This window comes from Cucurbita pepo, chromosome 15 (genome assembly GCF_057944985.1).
Source record: "Cucurbita pepo subsp. pepo isolate OVF chromosome 15, ASM5794498v1, whole genome shotgun sequence".
NCBI classification, from domain to species: domain Eukaryota; kingdom Viridiplantae; phylum Streptophyta; class Magnoliopsida; order Cucurbitales; family Cucurbitaceae; genus Cucurbita; species Cucurbita pepo.
Genome location: NC_141812.1, coordinates 1,619,441 through 1,636,595, shown reverse-complemented (window position 1 = coordinate 1,636,595; position 17,155 = coordinate 1,619,441). Strand labels below are relative to the sequence as shown.

At 37.2% G+C, this 17,155-nt stretch overlaps 2 protein-coding genes across 2 annotated transcripts; one reads left to right on the top strand and one right to left on the bottom strand.

Annotated features, from left to right (window-relative positions):
* Positions 1–403: 403 nt before the first annotated feature.
* Positions 404–3,009, top strand: LOC111811872 (NAC domain-containing protein 21/22). Its single transcript, XM_023698910.2, has 3 exons — positions 404–775; positions 1,832–2,097; positions 2,325–3,009. Exons 1-3 carry the CDS (start codon positions 607–609, stop codon positions 2,778–2,780), a joined length of 891 nt encoding a protein of 296 aa, XP_023554678.1. The 5' UTR covers positions 404–606; the 3' UTR covers positions 2,781–3,009.
* Positions 3,010–4,347: 1,338 nt separating this feature from the next.
* LOC111811871 (putative arabinose 5-phosphate isomerase) lies at positions 4,348–8,452 on the bottom strand. Its single transcript, XM_023698909.2, has 3 exons — positions 7,590–8,452; positions 4,764–4,987; positions 4,348–4,666 (listed from the first exon to the last, which is right to left on the bottom strand). The coding sequence occupies exons 1-3, from the start codon at positions 8,268–8,270 to the stop codon at positions 4,510–4,512; spliced, it is 1,062 nt and encodes a 353-aa protein (XP_023554677.1). The 5' UTR covers positions 8,271–8,452; the 3' UTR covers positions 4,348–4,509.
* Positions 8,453–17,155: the final 8,703 nt, after the last annotated feature.

Below are 17,155 nucleotides of genomic sequence, written 5' to 3'. Positions count from 1 at the left end.
TTGAAATACTTCTCTCTCGTACATCAACAACGAAAAATTACCAGCCACATCAGAGCGGTGGGATCGAGTTTACTTAATGCGATTAACACCAAGTAAAATTCAAAATCCAATAAATTATTACATTACGTACAACTCAAGAAAAACCAATTTCAAATTAGGGTTTTCAATACAAAAAATTTAACTCCAAACCCCATTTTTAATAATTGTAATTGGAAAAAGGGTTGTTTTGGATTGTTTCTTTATCAAACTTTTTTGACCTTTTGCACAATTTTCTTTTCAAAATTAAAAAAATAAAAAATAAAAAAAAATTAAATTTATAGTCATCATCCCTTTGTTCAAGATTTCTTGCAACTTGGGATTTTGCTTGAAAACTTTACCATTATAACTAACTCCCTATGCATATAAGCATGGCCTGCCAAAAGCTTATATCAACTTATAGGAAATAAACCCCTTTTTCATTCATACCCCAACTATATATATCAATACAACCAAATCTTCATTCCTTATTAGATACCCATTTCCTTCCCCAAATTGCTCTCTTCTTCTTCATTTCTCTTGAGTTTAATACCCATAATTTTGTTCTTAAGTTCTTAGTTGTTCTTAGCAATGGGGCTTAAAGATATTGGAGCCTCCCTTCCTCCTGGGTTTAGATTCTACCCAAGTGATGAAGAATTGGTTTGTCATTATCTTTACAAAAAGATTATGAATGAACAAGTTCTTAAGGGCACTCTTGTGGAGATTGATTTGCATACTTGTGAGCCATGGCAGCTTCCTGGTAGGCTCTTTTTCCTATGAATCTCAGCTATTTTCGAGGGTTTTTCTTGGATTCATAATGGGTTTTCTTCAATTCGTTCATATGTTTCTTAATCAATTGGTTTGGTTGATGTTTTGTGTGTAAAAAGATGAACTTTTTTGCATGAACTTGTAAAGAACAAAGATTTTCCAATGTTTTTGTGTAGTACGATGTGGTTTTGTATGACAAAAAATCTGTGTTTTTGGTTCTTTGTTTACCTTTCGATGTCATACGAGGTGGTTTTAAGAGGCATTAATTTCATGACAATTGGCTAAATCCCAACCCTTTTACGAGGATCGGATTTTATCTCGACCTCGACCACGACCTCAACCTCATTCACATTAAATATCCAAAGAATCTCTCTTTCTCTCCTACCCCACGTACAAATACGTGCATTCGTGTAAAAATCTTGTCTTTCAGCGTTTTGTTTCGAGAATATTCCATCAGATGCTTTGATCGTTGAGCTATTTTTAGCGTTTTTTTTCAAGACCGAAGCTCTATTTCGCTCTCGAACTATTAGATAAGGTTTTGTTTAGGGAAGACACGTAGAAGAGAGGGAAAACAATGGATCAAAATTGAGAAACTTTTGGTCCCATAATTGAAGTAATATAATATAAGTTGATGAGTCATAATACCCATTTTCCCACAAGTGCTTGAGCTAGCTTCAACTTGTAGAACAAGCTTCATTAATTATTGATTCATTTCTTCTTTGTTCTTAGTTCTTCACAAAATTATATATCAAATCTTTCTTTCATGCAAACAAATCTTGTTTTGTTGTTTATGATCATCATTACATTGCTAATCATACCTTTATGATAGGGCGATTTTGTAATTTAGCGTGAAAAAATACGTTTATTTATTAATTATATAGTTGATTAATATCTTAATCATAGGCTTCATTAGCCTTAGGCCTTAGTTTCTATTTTATTCGGTAAATTATTCATTACTTAAATAGAACAAGTTCAATCATATATAGTTAATGAAAGCGAAAGATTAATTTAGCTAATTAATTCTTTTTTGTTTTTTGGGAATTAAAAGAGGTGGCAAAGCTGAATAGCAACGAGTGGTACTTCTTCAGCTTTCGAGATCGAAAATACGCGACGGGATATCGAACCAATCGTGCGACGACATGTGGATATTGGAAAGCGACTGGGAAAGATCGAACGGTGGTGGATTCGTCAACGGGAGAGATCGTGGGGATGAAAAAGACTTTGGTGTTTTATAGAAACCGAGCTCCAAATGGGATTAAAACGGGATGGATTATGCATGAATTTCGTCTAGAGGCCCCTCATAGGCTCCCAAAGGTTGGATTTTTCATTATTTTTTTTTTTTTTCTTTTTAGTCCTTCAATTTGGAAAGAATTATATTCATGTACCCTTAAAGGGTAACAACACAAAAGTTGGTGTCTTTTTCCACTTTGGTCATATTCAATTTAATGAAGTTTTCTTGGTTTGCATTAAGAAAGAATATTTATTTTTTAGTCCCTCCAAAGTTCAAAATTAACAAAATGAACCAATTTATGTGAGTGCAGGAGGATTGGGTTTTGTGTAGAGTGTTTCAAAAGGGGAAGCAAGAAGACTACAACAACAAACTCAACCAGCATTTCACGTTCGGAAACTTCGAGCACGTTCCTTCTGTACTCGTCCGAGCTCCATCTCCCCCTCCGAGTGATCCGAGCAAGACCGTGATGCCTTCTAGCTACAATGTCGATATCGATATCGCTTCGTTATCGTCTTCGATAGCTCCCGAACAGATCAGCCATAGCCACACAGGCAGCTGTTCTTTTCTCCATCTCCTTCAGCAGCTTCCTCAAGAGAAACAAGACAATAATCCCAAAACTGATCAACTTTTCTGCCCAAAAAATAATGAATCAGATTATGGGGTTATGTGGGAAATGGATTTGGAAGAACATACCTTTCGAGACGGTGTCGTATCGAACTTGGATCAGATGGAATTCGACGTCGATAGCAGCCAGGTTTTCCTCTGAAAGGGCGATGATATCTGCTACGCTACGCTGCGCTGTTGATATATAGTTTGTAATTAATGTATGGTGCATTTGGACATAGGAGAGTATTGGGGCATTGTTGCTTTGGACACACTTAGATTTCATTCTTTCTTTTAAATCTTTGGTCTTGTTGTAAAGAACATTAGTCAAAGCTGTAATGATATCAGTTAGGCGCATTAATGTGGATGTAATAAACTTGTGATTTTTGATACCACAATATAGAGTTCATGTGATTACGAAGCGGAACTACGACCCACAAAGCTCGAGGAGATGCATTTGAATCGTAAGAGTTCAAGGGGAAACGAAACTCACTTAGCTTCTAGAGTTAGAGTGAAATATTCCTTAAATCCCCCGAACGTTACTTAGCTTGTGTAAGATCTCACATCGGTTGGAGAGGGAAACAAAACATTCTTTATAAGGGTGTGGAAACCTCTCTCTAGTAGACGCGTTTTAAAACTGTGAAACTGAGGGCAATACGTAATGGACCAAAACGGACAATATCTGTTAGCGGTGGGATTGGGCTATTACAGCTTGTGCATGAGTTGGAAATAACACGTGACATTCTCAGATGTTGTGGGGATGAGACGACATGACATACTACCATTATGTGTACACAAGATTTTCCCCATTAGAATTGAGAATGTTGATCCTAATATACCTTCCATTTGTTCATGAGGTCGTATCGAGACTGCAGGCCTATTCATGAGGTCCTATCGACAAGCCTAGAGATTTCGTTAAAGAGAGTACATGTCTAAATATCATCTTACCCGAGTCGTGCATACTTCATTCGCACTTAGACACCTTGCCCCGAGCTCATTTTGCGAAAGCCATACATATTTTTTTCTTAATTTTCATTTCTTGTTTTCTTAAGTTTCACAAGGTTTGGTAATGTGAGATCCCACATCGGAAGGAGAACGAAGCATTTTTTATAAAAGTGTGAAAATTTCTCCTTAGCAGACGCATTTTAAAAACCTTGAGAGAAAATCCGAAAGGGAAAGCCCAAAGCGGACAATATCTGCTAGCGGTGGGTTTGGGCCATTACAAATGGAATCAAAGCCAGACACCGAGTGATGTGCCAGCGAGAAGGCTCAGCCCCGAAGGGAGGGGGGGCGGACATGAGGCGGTGTGCCAGCAAGGATGCTGGACACCGAAGGAGGGTGGATTGGGGGGTCCCACATCGATTGGAGAAGGGAACGAGTGCGAGCGAAGACGCTGGGACCCGAAGGGGACAGATTGTGAGATCCCACATCGGTTGGGGAAGAGCACGAAACATTCTTTATAAGGGTGTGAAAACCTCTCCCTAGCAAACGCGTTTTAAAAACCTTGAGAGGAAGCTCAAAGAGGACAATATCTGCTAGGGGTGGGGGGCTTGGCCATTACAGGTCGTGTAGAATCTAACTTATTTTTCACTTGAGTATGTGTATATGGTGGGGAGATTTACGATCGAACATCTTCATTCTAAGCTCAACACCATCCGTATCTGTTAACCTATGTTTTCGAGAGTTTTCGAGAGTAGTAACAGTTCTCACATGCCGTATAAAGACAAATATATGAAAACGACATGATTCATCCTCTACGTATCGAGTTTTCTTACACTTATGTAATCACTATACTTAGACAGGGCTATCAATGATGAACAGTGTTACACAAAAAAGACTGAACAATAATAGAAACCTCTAATGCAGACAAAGAAATGGGAGACATATGCCACTCACAGTCCTGCAGAAACTAGGCCATGTAATGTGATAATGCCAATCAACATAGCTTGCTGATTGATAACAGGCAGAAATTGTACAGGAGATGGCGGTGCTTCCATCTTTTTCATTGCGTCGACCGCCATCGCCTCGGGATCGATCGTTCTCGGGTTCCTGCCATACGGGACAAGTTCAACAAACAGCAAGAACTTGTACAAGCAAGTACCTCTCATGGAGTCAGCTAAAACAAGTGGGTATTAAAGATTGATACCTGTTGCACATTTGGCCTACCGTGAGCTTGAAGATGGCTTCACCACTAGCTTTGAGAGTGCGCCGCAAATCACCATCTGTGAATGTCCCAATGAGGTGATATTCATCATCTATGACAAGCAGGCAGCCGCATCCTTTGCTCGTAAGCTCCACTAATTGATCCATTATTAGATCTTCTTTTTTGCACACAGGAAGCTCATTCTGCTTCTTCATCACATCTTTTACCTGCATAATAACAAATATCAAGTTCTGTATTGTTGGCTGACTCGAGATCGTTTCTCATAGTTCCTAAGTTACGGTAAAGCGCAACAAATCAAACTCAGTTCCACTACGGCTCAAGGCCACCACTAACAGATATTGTCCTCTTTGAGCTTCCCCTCAAGGTTTTTTAAACGCGTCTATTAGGGAGAGGTTTCAACACCCTTTAAAGAATGTTTCGGTCTCCTCCCAAATCGATGTGGGATCTCATAATCCACCCCCCTTTCGGGTCCAGCATCCTTGCTGGCATTGGTTCCTCTCTCAAATCGATGTGGGATCTCACAATCCAGCCTCGTTCGGGGCCCAGCGTCCTCGCTGGCACACCACACGGTGTCCACCCCCCTTCATAACAGCCCAAGCCCACATCGATTGAGGACACTAGGCGATGTGCCAGCGAGGACGCTGAGCTCCAAAGGGGGTGGACACTGGGCATGCCAGCGAGGATAGGGCCCCGAAGAGAGTAGATTGTGAGATCCCACATCAATTGGAGAGGAGAACAAGTTCCAGTGAGGATGCTAGGCCCCGAAGGGGGTGGATCGTGAGATCCCACATCGGTTGGAGAGGGGAAATGAAGCATTGTTTATAAGGGTATGAAAACCTCTCCCTAGCAAACGCGTTTTGAAAACCTTGAAGGGAAACCCGAAAAGGAAAGCCAAAGAAGACAATATCTGCTAGCGGTTGGCTTGGGTCGTTACAGGTATCAATTGGGCTATAAAAGAAGAAATCACAATAAACAAGCAATCAAAACCCAAAGATGTCTCTCAAAACCAAAAATTTTCTGCAGAAATGTAATAAAAGCAGTCAAAATCCAACAAGATCAAACAAATGCCCCTGAAATTCACAGGACAAGAACCTAACAGAAGAAGGATGAGCATATAATGTTCAATACGTATTTTAATCAATGATCTGCTCGTTGAACTGTCATTTGGCCTACAAGAGAAAATGAGAAGAGTATAAGATTTATAGTTGCAACAGAAGGGTTACTAGTCGATCTGCCAGGACGTACCATTCGGTTTCCGACTTAGGAAGATGGCTAAGGATGGACACTTTAGTTGGACTAACGTATCCGTGTCTGACATGTATCGAACAATTAGAACACTACGACACTTGTTAGACACTAGTTGTACAAAATCAACATAGATCTAACATTCGTTAGAGATGTAGAGAGTAAAATGCATTGACCTCAATTCTTAAGCACATAAATGATTGATTTTGATTTTCATCTTGTATAAACATGTCATTGTAGTATCCATGTCCTAGGTTTTTAAAACATTATGTGTCACTATGTCCATGTCGTGTCTTATCAGTATCCGTGCTTCTTAGATCACATTTTATTTGTAGAACCAAAGCCTATTCCTAGAATCTGACAAGAATGAAACATGGTTCAAATAGACATTGCCTGCCACCTACTGTTCGATTAAGATACTAAAACTGGTGATCTAACTGATATGGGAGCCTGATTACAGTTCTTAATAGGGTCAGGAAGGAATCTCCAGCTACGAGAAGGTGTTTAGAATCACGATTCTTATTGATATTATCCACTTTGAACATAAGCTCTCATGGCCTCGTACCAATGAAGATGTATTCCTTACTCATAACCCCATGATCATTCCCTAAATTAACCCAGGTGGGACTCTCTCCCAACAATCCTCAACAATCCTCTTCTCAAACAAAGTACATTATAGAGCCTGAGGTCTATAGAATACTCGAACAAAGTACTCCCTTTGTTCGACACTTGAGGATTCTATTGACATGGCTAAGTTAAGAGCATGTCTTTGATACCATGTTCGGAGTCACAACTCTCCACAATTGTAACGGCCCAAGCCCACCGCTAGCAGATATTGTCCACAGCTGGCAAATATTGTCCTCTTTGAGTTTTTCCTTTCGAGTTTCCCCTCAAGGCTTAAAAAACACGTCTGCTAGGGGAAGGTTTCCACATCCTTATAAAGGGTGTTTTGTTCTCCTCCCTAACCAATGTGGGACATCACAATCCACCCCTCCTCGAGGCCCAGCGCCCTCGCTGACACTCATTCCTTTCTCTAATCGATGCAGAACCACCACCAAATCCACCCCCCTTTTGGGCTAGCGTCCTTACTGGCACACCACCTCGTATCTCTACCCCCTTTGGGGAACAACGAGAAGGCTGGTACATCGTCGAGTGTCTGGCTCTGATACCAACTGTAACGACCTAAACCCAAGCCCACCGCTAGCAAATATTGTCCTCTTCGGGCTTTCCCTTCAGGGTTTCCCCTCAAAACTTTAAAAACGCGTCTGCTAGAGGAAGGTTTCCACACCCTTAAAGGGTGTTTTGTTCTCCTCCCCAACCAATATGAGACATCACAGTTTCGTTCTCCTCCCCAATCAATGTGGGATCTCACAACAATGGTATGATATTGTGCACTTCGAGCATAAGCTCTCCTAGCTTTACTTTAGGCTTCCCCAAAAGGTCTCATACCAATAGAAATGTATTCCTTACTTATAAACCCAGGATCATGGACTCCCTCGAATCCCAATAGACATAAAGAGAAGCAGCTCAAGAACAAATGGATGAAGTAAAAGTAGAAGTAACCTTGAAAATGAGGCTCTTGCCGATCCTCCCAGCAGGATGATTAGTGGCATACTCCTCCTTAGTCAAATTCCGCGCACCCATAAGCGCAATAGCCACAGTATCTCCAAAAACCATTTGAATCGCAGTGGAGGTAACAGGGGCAAGATCAAAAGGGCACAATTCACGCTCAAGAGGCAAATGCACATTCATATCACAAACCCCAGCAAGCACATTACCTTCAACAGAGGTCACAGCAATGAGATACGCACCCTTAGCCCTAGCACAAGGAACAAGACGAAGAAGCTCTTCAGTATTGCCGGATTTGCTAAAGAGAACAAGAACATCGCCGGAATTCAAAATGCCGATATCTCCATGAAGCGCATCGAGTGGGGAAAGAAAAGCGGAGCGAATGCCAAGAGAAACTAGGGTTTGTGAGATCTTGTTGGCGACGAAGCCAGATTTTCCGACGCCGGAGAAGAAGATGGTTCCGGTGGCGTTGAGAAGGGTGACAGCGAATTTGAGAGTTTGGGGGAGATCGAGATTGTGGAAGAAGAAATTCAGGTGATTTTGTTGGGATTTGAAGAGATTGAGAAGCGCAGATTCGTCGATAGGGCTCTGATTTGGATTTGGGGATTTTTCAGGCGGCGGCGGCGGCGGCGACATGGAAAGGGGAATGTCGGAAGATTGAGGGAGAGACCCCATTGGAGCACTGTACTGAGAAATCAAATCGACACGGAGAACGAACAAGAAACGGATTTTTTTTTTTTCTTTTTTCTCTCAATTTTTTAATTTCATATTTTGTTACAGAAAGGAAGGGAAATGGAGACGACAAAGGCAGGTAGTTTTCGGTTGGTTTACGCGGTAAGAAGAAGAGCCTCTGCAGCTTTGTCGGTGGGTTAGACATCTTTTATAGTACTCGAGAATCCGACCAACCCAAATCTTAAATATTATATTATTGAGTTTAATTTTTGAAAAATCGAAAATTTAGTTCGTGGGTTGATTATTTTTTGTGTCGAGTCATCCCGACCCGTCCGAAAACATTTAATATCTGTAACTATATTTATATTTTATAATATTTTAATTATTAATAGAACCATATTCAAAGTTAAAATTCTCGTTTAAAATGTCAAAATTTAAAAATTTAGAACAAAATAAAAAAAAGAATATTAATAGATGAAATTATTTTAACATTTAGCTGGCTCTTATTAAATTTTCCACAATGTTTGTTGGATTTTCAATGCTTTCACATGTAGCCTTTAAATATTCACATCAATCCAAACATGCATTAATTAAGAGTTCTATATATATATATATATATATATATATATATATATATATATATATATATATATATATATATATATATATATATATATATATATATATATATATATTATTGATTTCAATTTCTATATTTTAATAAATAAATAAAATATAATATTCAACGTAATTTTTAAAAAATCAAATTTAGGGACGGGATAAGGAATCATGTTTAATAAACGAGAATTTTAGTTTTCCACTTTCTCGTTCGTTCTTAATTTAAATAAATATTGTTTACTCGATTACGATCTCGAGAGAGTTAAATGGTTCGTCTTAAAATTTAAAAAATATGTAAATTAACAGAAATATTTGGGCCTTAGGCCCATGAGAAAATGGACTGAGGAAAAAGGCCCAATAGCAACAAATATGAATTTGGGCTTAGTTGGAGGCCCAAAACTCTGTGGAATCGAACCGTACAAATATAATGTATCCTACGGTGGATAGGATTTAAATAAAACTCGTATTATTTATTATTTATATATTAATAATAAAATAATATAAAAAGGATGGTGGAGCCGCGTGTGGACAGTGGAAAGTGCAGGGCACGTGCGGAGCTGTGAGGGGTGTCGGCTACAGTGACAGTGCGGTCATTACCGCGGACCAATGAGGTCCTTATCTGGGACCGCGCCGTACGAGACCGTTGTCATGTCAACTTCCTTAGGGGTCCCACCCTCTTGCAGTCAAGCTTAATGTATGGACGGCCTTAATATTTCCATTATTTTTCTATAATCCTTTTTTTTCTTTTGGCCGACCTAAATTTACCTTCATGCAATTAAAAAAAAAAAAAAAAAAAAAAAATTATCCATTAATTTGTTAGGTTATATTATCGAGTGCATTCGGTACCCGACGGCTGCGACATGATCATGTTATCTACTTCTCACTTCTTAAAAGTGAAAAATAGTCTTTACACGATGTTTTTTCCTCACTTACATGCATCGTAATAATTCAAGTCTACCGCTAGTAGATATTGTTCATTTTGGCCTATTACGTATCGTCGTCAGTTTCACGGTTTTAAAACGCATCTATTAAGGAGGAGTTTCCACACTCTTATAAAGAATGTTTTTGTTTCTCTCTCCAACTGATGTGTGATCTCACATGCATTGTAATAACTCAAGGTTATCGCTAGTAGATATTGTTCGTTTTGGCTTGTTACGTATCGTCGTCAGTTTCACAGTTTTAAAACGCGTCTGTTAAGAAGCGGTTTTCACACTCTTATAAGGAATGTTTTCGTTTCTCTCTCCAACTGATGTGTGATCTCCCATGCATTGTAATAACTCAAGGTTATCGCTAGTAGATATTGTTCGTTTTGGCCTGTTACGTATCGTCGTCAGTTTCACGGTTTTAAAACGCATCTATTAAGGAGCAGTTTCCACACTCTTATAAAGAATGTTTTAGTTTCTCTCTCCAACTGATGTGTGATCTCACATGCATTGTAATAACTCAAGGTTATCGCTAGTAGATATTGTTCGTTTTGGCCTATTACGTATCGTCGTCAGTTTCACGGTTTTAAAACGCATCTATTAAGGAGGAGTTTCCACACTCTTATAAAGAATGTTTTTGTTTCTCTCTCCAACTGATGTGTGATCTCACATGCATTGTAATAACTCAAGGTTATCGCTAGTAGATATTGTTCGTTTTGGCCTGTTACGTATCGTCGTCAGTTTCACAGTTTTAAAACGCGTCTGTTAAGAAGCGGTTTTCACACTCTTATAAAGAATGTTTTAGTTTCTCTCTCCAACTGATGTGTGATCTCACATGCATTGTAATAACTCAAGGTTATCGCTAGTAGATATTGTTCATTTTGGCCTGTTACGTATCGTCGTCAGTTCACGGTTTTAAAACGCATCTATTAAGGAGCAGTTTCCACACTCTTATAAAGAATGTTTTCGTTTCTCTCTCCAACTGATGTGTCATCTCACATGCATTGTAATAACTCAAGGTTATCGCTAGTAGATATTGTTCGTTTTGGCCTGTTACGTATCGTCGTCAGTTTCACAGTTTTAAAACGCGTCTGTTAAGAAGCGGTTTTCACACTCTTATAAGGAATGTTTTCGTTTCTCTCTCCAACTGATGTGTGATCTCACATGCATCCCAAAAAAATTTATAGGAGATCACCCAACATAGAAATGCTTCAGTTAGAACACGCTTAACCAGCCATGGAAAATGAAAGTGCGTTTTGTTGGTATAAGTAGTAACTTTCATTTTCTTTTAAGTTTTTCTTTGTCATTCTATTCTCATGATCGCTCTCTTTCGGATGTGGTTTCGGTCCATTTATGTACCCTTCTTTTACTCGAATATCGGATTTAATCTCCGAACTTTTATCAATCAATTAATTTAGATCTTTTATTAAAAATTTTTGTTTTAAAACAACTATTAATATACAATTTTATGTTTGATGGGACTTTTGATAAATTTCCCCCAAGACAAAGAAACAGCAAGGGAACTCTCCGACAATCGATTATCTTTAAAGGGTCAAATCAATATTGAAGATCCCTCAATTTTAAAGGTGTTGTCTAATACTTAGTGTCTTATTCAACGACGTTTTAGATACAAAATATAAACTTTAGGGTTTCTCTAAGATCTCACATCGGTTAGAAAGATGAACGAAACATTACTTACAAGTGTGTAAAAATCTCTCGTTAATGGACGTATTTTAAAATTTTGAAAGAGAACTTAAATAGGACAATATCTGTTAGCAATAAAAACGTTGAGACAGAGTCCAAATAGAACAATAACAGTTAGCGGTGAGCTTGACTTGGGTTGTTATAGTTTCATTAGTCAAAATCCGTTGGATAACATAAAATCTGTTGGATAAAGATAACCTCGTGAATCAGACAGATTATACAATAATCGACCCGAACCATCCACTTAAGTCAAACCCTTTGCATTGTATGAGCTCTTCTCGACCCGAACCATCCACTTATGGAGCATGACTTTGTAGTAAGCTTTAATTAAATTAGATTAATTAATTTAAAGAATGGTGTTAATGAGATTGATATAATGTTTTGGACATAATATATAGATTTGATGTAATAATATTCCATAAATCTAGATGATAGGACATGTCATGTCCCTTTTGAAGAAACTATAGGTTTGCTTAGAACAAGAGATTACAAAAGGGCCCCCCCACATTTCCTTTTTCAAATTTAAACAAATTTGTTCACACTATAATTTATTCAAGTTGGGTTAATTATACTTTTTATGCTCTCATTAGATCATAATATTGGTTGGTTCGTATTTTGTCGAACGTTTGAATCAAAATTATAAATGGGTAGGGTAGCGTTCTTGCTGTCAAACTGGAACAAGAAAGGGAAGGAAGCTAGTCATTGGAGGGAAGATAAGACTCGTGGAATCCAACTCCACAGAAGAGACGTACCTTTATATACAAAGAGTGTGTAGGCGCTACAACTAGCACTTTGAAGCTAGCTGAAAAACGGATGCATGCTACTAGCGTGCAACAACTTTCAAGCTTGACTAACTTTCGTTAGAGAGGCGAGTTAAGGGCTTGCTTCGTTTTTGTTGCGAAGCTTGCCTAGCATTCCATTTATATGATAGGGATTTGATGCTCTCAATTTCTGTTGAAATTACAAATAACTTAACTGTCAAATTATACGTAAGTTAAACGTAAGTTAAGCTAATAATAATAATTTTTAAAAACTTAGTTCATTTTTTAATCTTTTGAATCTGAGCATGCGTCGGTGGAAAGGTTCACTCTCGTGGAAAATCTCAGTTTAAAACTCTTGACATAGTGATGACAACTATGAATTTCATAAAAAAGATATTCTCGATACCCAAAATGTACCTTTAATTAATTCGAGCATAAAATCTCATATTCTTTCACGAGATCTAGAAACGATTCGCTGACGTGGGTTGACCTCCTAAATTTATTTACGCTTAGAGATTACATGTCTTGGCATAATATGCAAAGATCTCGATATACATCATACCAAGATTTTCCTTTGGGAATATCAAAATTGAAATAGTGAAATATGTTGGATCTATCTTTACGGGTCCAAGTAGCTCAAACAACATTAAGTTTTTACATCTTTTAACGAAAAAAATCAATTAATTGTGTGAGATTCACGTTGGGTGGAGAGGGAACAAAACATTTTTATAAAGGTGTGGAAACCTCTCACTATTAGACGTGTTTTAAAACTGTGAGGTTGACGACGATACGTAACGAGTTAAAGTGGATAATATCTATTAGCGGTAGACCTAGGCCATTACAAATTGTATTAGAGCCAAACACCAGGGGGTAAGGGGAGTGGATTGTGAGATCTCACATCGGTTGAAGAGGGGAACGAACCATTTTTTACGAAAGTGTGGAAGTATATTCCTAACAGACACGTTCTAAATTGTGAAGCTGACGATAATACGTAACGGGCTAAAGCGGAAAACTTTTGACTGGCTATTCATCATCTTCAAAGCAATAAATGAAAGAAACGGAAAGCCAAACATTATGAAATTGGAGAGCAAGTTTATGAAGAATATAGGACAAAAAAAAAAAAAACAAAAGAGGTCTACAAAATTGGATATGCTCGAGAGAACGAGATAAGTTTGGGGTCTCAAATGATATGTAAACAAATTCGAATAATTTCTTTTTCACTTTTGGAACGTCCATTCCTCTCGTTTGAGTAGTGGATATCTCCATATTTTTACGATGCCCGTCAACGGAGAATGATATTTTCATAGACAAAAACGATAATGATATTTCACTTATATTTCATAAACATGAAAAATAAGAAACGGGTTGGCCTTAATTATAAAGGGTTATAGAAGCGGTCTAAGCTCGACTTTTCTAATGTGGGATTATAAAGTTATTCAGGTTGAGTTGAGTTCAAATAAATGAAAACTTCATAGACTCAGTTGGTTCATCTGTTCCCCAAATTGACGGGTTAGTGTGAGCTTATCCATGTGGATATGCACTCTTCAAATAGGAATCCATTTTCTGAAAGATTCTGACTTTCGTGCTTTGGTGGGTCTCCGAGATCCTTTCGATGACCTATGTTGTGTTGAAGGGATATCTATATGATCTGATTGATTGCGTAAAGCCTGCAGTAGCAACGGAACCGAGGAAAGTATACAGAAAAGATAGCTCTTTTCTATTCTATTAGTATTAGATTAGTTTAGTTAGTGATCTCGGCTCCGAGAGTCCTTTCTTCCATGCTGAATTGTTGGCACCAGAACCTAACAAATATGAATTTATTGTTAATTTCTTCTTATAATACACGTATATATACATATATCTATTTAATTTCATAATTAATTTTTTAATTTTTATTCTTCTAGCTGAAGCTAGATAACTTCTCAAAATACATTCATGTTTGAAAATAAATAAATAAAGGTTTTACGAACAAACATTTTACTTTTATTAAAAACAAAAAGTTGAATAAGCGTCCCAAACAACTCTAACCAACCTGATCCAAAAAATTTATGATAGACTAGGTTGAGTTAATTTAGGTTCATAATTTTGCCGGAGGTCACAGGTAGCAGATAAGTTGTGTTGATTTGAGTTTATTATTTAATAAATGTGTAATAGGCCGAGGCTATCACTAGCAGATATTGTCCGTTTTGACCCATGACATATAACCGCCAACCTCACGGTTTTGAAACGCATCTATTCGGGAGAAGTTTCTATACTCTTATAAAGAATGCTTCATTCTTCTCTCCAACTAAGTTGAGTTTAGAAAATGTCTTAACTCGACCACACCCAACCCACGAACAGCGTTGAACTAAAATTTAAAAACTAAATCGTTACTTTTACGAAACCGGGTTATAAACAAAGTAAATAATGGAGATGAAAAGTAAAGGGTAATTAAAGTGATGGTTGGGTTATTGGAGAGTAAATATGAAGAAGAAGAGGGAGCAATGAACAAAGTGACAGTTCCACTGAAAGATTTTTAATGTGTATTTACTTTTGAAGCTTTGAGGAACTGTAGATGACATGAGAGAAGAGGGACTCTCATTTATCCTTTCTGAAAGGGACACACTCCACTTCTGATTCCTGCATTTATTGCAAACTTTTGGACTTTTTTGCAAAACTTTTTCAAATCTACTTCCTTTAATTTCTCACTTCCAAGGGACTAAAATGAAATAAACAAAACTTCAACTACTTGATAGCAAATTTGCTTTAACTATCTATAATTGCACTTTGGTCCTTGCAAAGTGGGTTATTAAGTGGGTTCTATCATTTTGTTCTATAACTTGCATAATATTGATTACTCATGTTTCAATAATGGAAAACAAGGGGAAAAAAATTAAGGGATTTAAATTTATTATTGATATATGACTGAGCTCGACGCTTCACTGACCTACCCTTAGAGAGAATATAATGAGTCACCCTAGTCGTAGTTTTACTAAGAGTTTGACTTGCTGTGTAGTCTCGTAGGACAAATGGATTGCATTAGTACGATTTGGCTAGCTGAATCGGCCAACGAAAGAATTGACTCCTTGCTATTTAAAAAAAAAAAAAAAAAAAAAAACAGACCCATACGAATCACGTCTTTGATATTGCATATAAGATAGTATCTATCAACTTGGTCAACTGATGTTACTTCACGCTCAAAAAGATATGTAAAATGTAGATGGTTAGATTTCTGACTGACACAATTGTTGAACTAAAAAAAACTTGTGTCTATTGTCATAATTGTACTCTTTTGAGATTCACAGTGCGATTGTGCAACGTTTACTTTCTCCCTCGAGAAAATCAGCCAAATGACATTTAGGTTGTTGTTGGCCCAGACGACATAAGCTCAAGCCTTCGATTCTGCTTTTGAAAGACGGTTTTAGAAAACAGGGAAAAAAAGTTTCGAGAGACGTTTGCACATAAAGCAATGTTCTAGACTAGCAAATAGTGAGCAACAACAACGATATTGATAGCATATAACCTTGATATAAAGAATTGACAACTAATCGTATCTCCTAAAGTACTTTTTTAGGCAAATTAGTTTTGATAGGAGTAGACATTAAAATGACTCGGAGTCAATATATTGCTATCCAACGTGAAAACAAGTAAAAAGGGTTTGGAAAGGACATGCAGCCACAAGTAACATGACTGTGATACCTATCATGCCTAACGTTCCTATCTTCCGATCATTTTAGAAGTAGTTAAATCAAGTAAACTATATTTACATTTAAAGTAGTTGAGTTATAAATGCAATTAACAAAATCAACTTCCTCGAAACATTTTTCACATATATTCTTACTCGTATTACTTTGTTCTTGGCTTTTAGTTGTTCATTTCTAAATAAAATCGAACACGAGTAGACTATTAAGCTCACTATGCTTGTGGTAAGCGTTTTTTCGCACGTGTATTTGGTTCTTCTCTCAAATGATTTATTGCTTAGCACAAATTGAAGTAATTTTCACTTCCAAAATCACAAATTTGTGAATGATGAAAGATTAAAATAAATTATATTAGGTTGGAAATGTAATAGTAAAGTGATTGAATAGAAATTTTTATTAAAATTATTATTATTTTCCACACCCTTCGGTTCAGCATTCTCGCGATGATATTGTCCTCTTTATGCTTTCCCGTCAAGGGCTTCCCCCTCGAGGTTGGTGATATTGTCATCTTTAAGTTTTCCCTTTAAGTGCTTCCCTCTCGAAGTTTTAAAATGCATGTTATAGGAAAACATTTCTACACTCTTGTAAAGAATGTTTCGTTCTCCTCTCTAACCAAGGTAAGATCTCACAAAAACTTATGTAAATACTTGTATAAAACGTGAAAAGATCAAATGTATAATCTAAACACAATAATGGTTGGTTTATACCATGATTGATGTTTTTATAATTTTTTTCATTCGTGATTTTTGGACGTATGTCTTAACCAATTGAACTAAGTTCAAGTTGATATTTATTTTAGAATTTAAAAAGTAAGTTAGAAAAAGAAATAAAAAAAAAACTAATTAATCTAAGTTTTTGACCTAATTTGATGGACACAACATTGACTCAAATACGAGGATATCTATAACTCATTGGACAACAACATGAACCCTAACAAAACCATGTTTGGTAACCCTATTTTGTTTTTATGTACTGTCTCAACTGCCCAAAAGTTCTCTTCCATGGATGCAACAATGGCAGGCATTCAACTCACACACCACATCCTAATTCATCTATTTTAATTCACAATCATAAGGGTTTCAAACCGACTTCAACTTTTAAAACATTATATTCTCGATCAAAATGACAGAGTCATGAATCCCGACACCAACTCGTGGCTAGGTTTTTTAGAGATTTTCACCCATTTAACCATTTTTTTTTTG

Excerpts from the sequence above, each read along its gene's own strand:
- LOC111811871 (XM_023698909.2), bottom strand. The coding sequence starts at position 8,270 with ATGGGGTCTCTCCCTCAATCTTCCGACATTCCCCTTTCCATGTCGCCG. Across the intron at positions 4,988-7,589 it reads GCAAGAGCCTCATTTTCAAG|GTAAAAGATGTGATGAAGAA; the intron begins GTTACTTCTACT and ends GTTATTATGCAG. Across the intron at positions 4,667-4,763 it reads GTAGGCCAAATGTGCAACAG|GAACCCGAGAACGATCGATC; the intron begins GTATCAATCTTT and ends CCCGTATGGCAG.
- LOC111811872 (XM_023698910.2), top strand. The coding sequence starts at position 607 with ATGGGGCTTAAAGATATTGGAGCCTCCCTTCCTCCTGGGTTTAGATTC. Across the intron at positions 776-1,831 it reads TGAGCCATGGCAGCTTCCTG|AGGTGGCAAAGCTGAATAGC; the intron begins GTAGGCTCTTTT and ends GGGAATTAAAAG. Across the intron at positions 2,098-2,324 it reads CCCCTCATAGGCTCCCAAAG|GAGGATTGGGTTTTGTGTAG; the intron begins GTTGGATTTTTC and ends ATGTGAGTGCAG.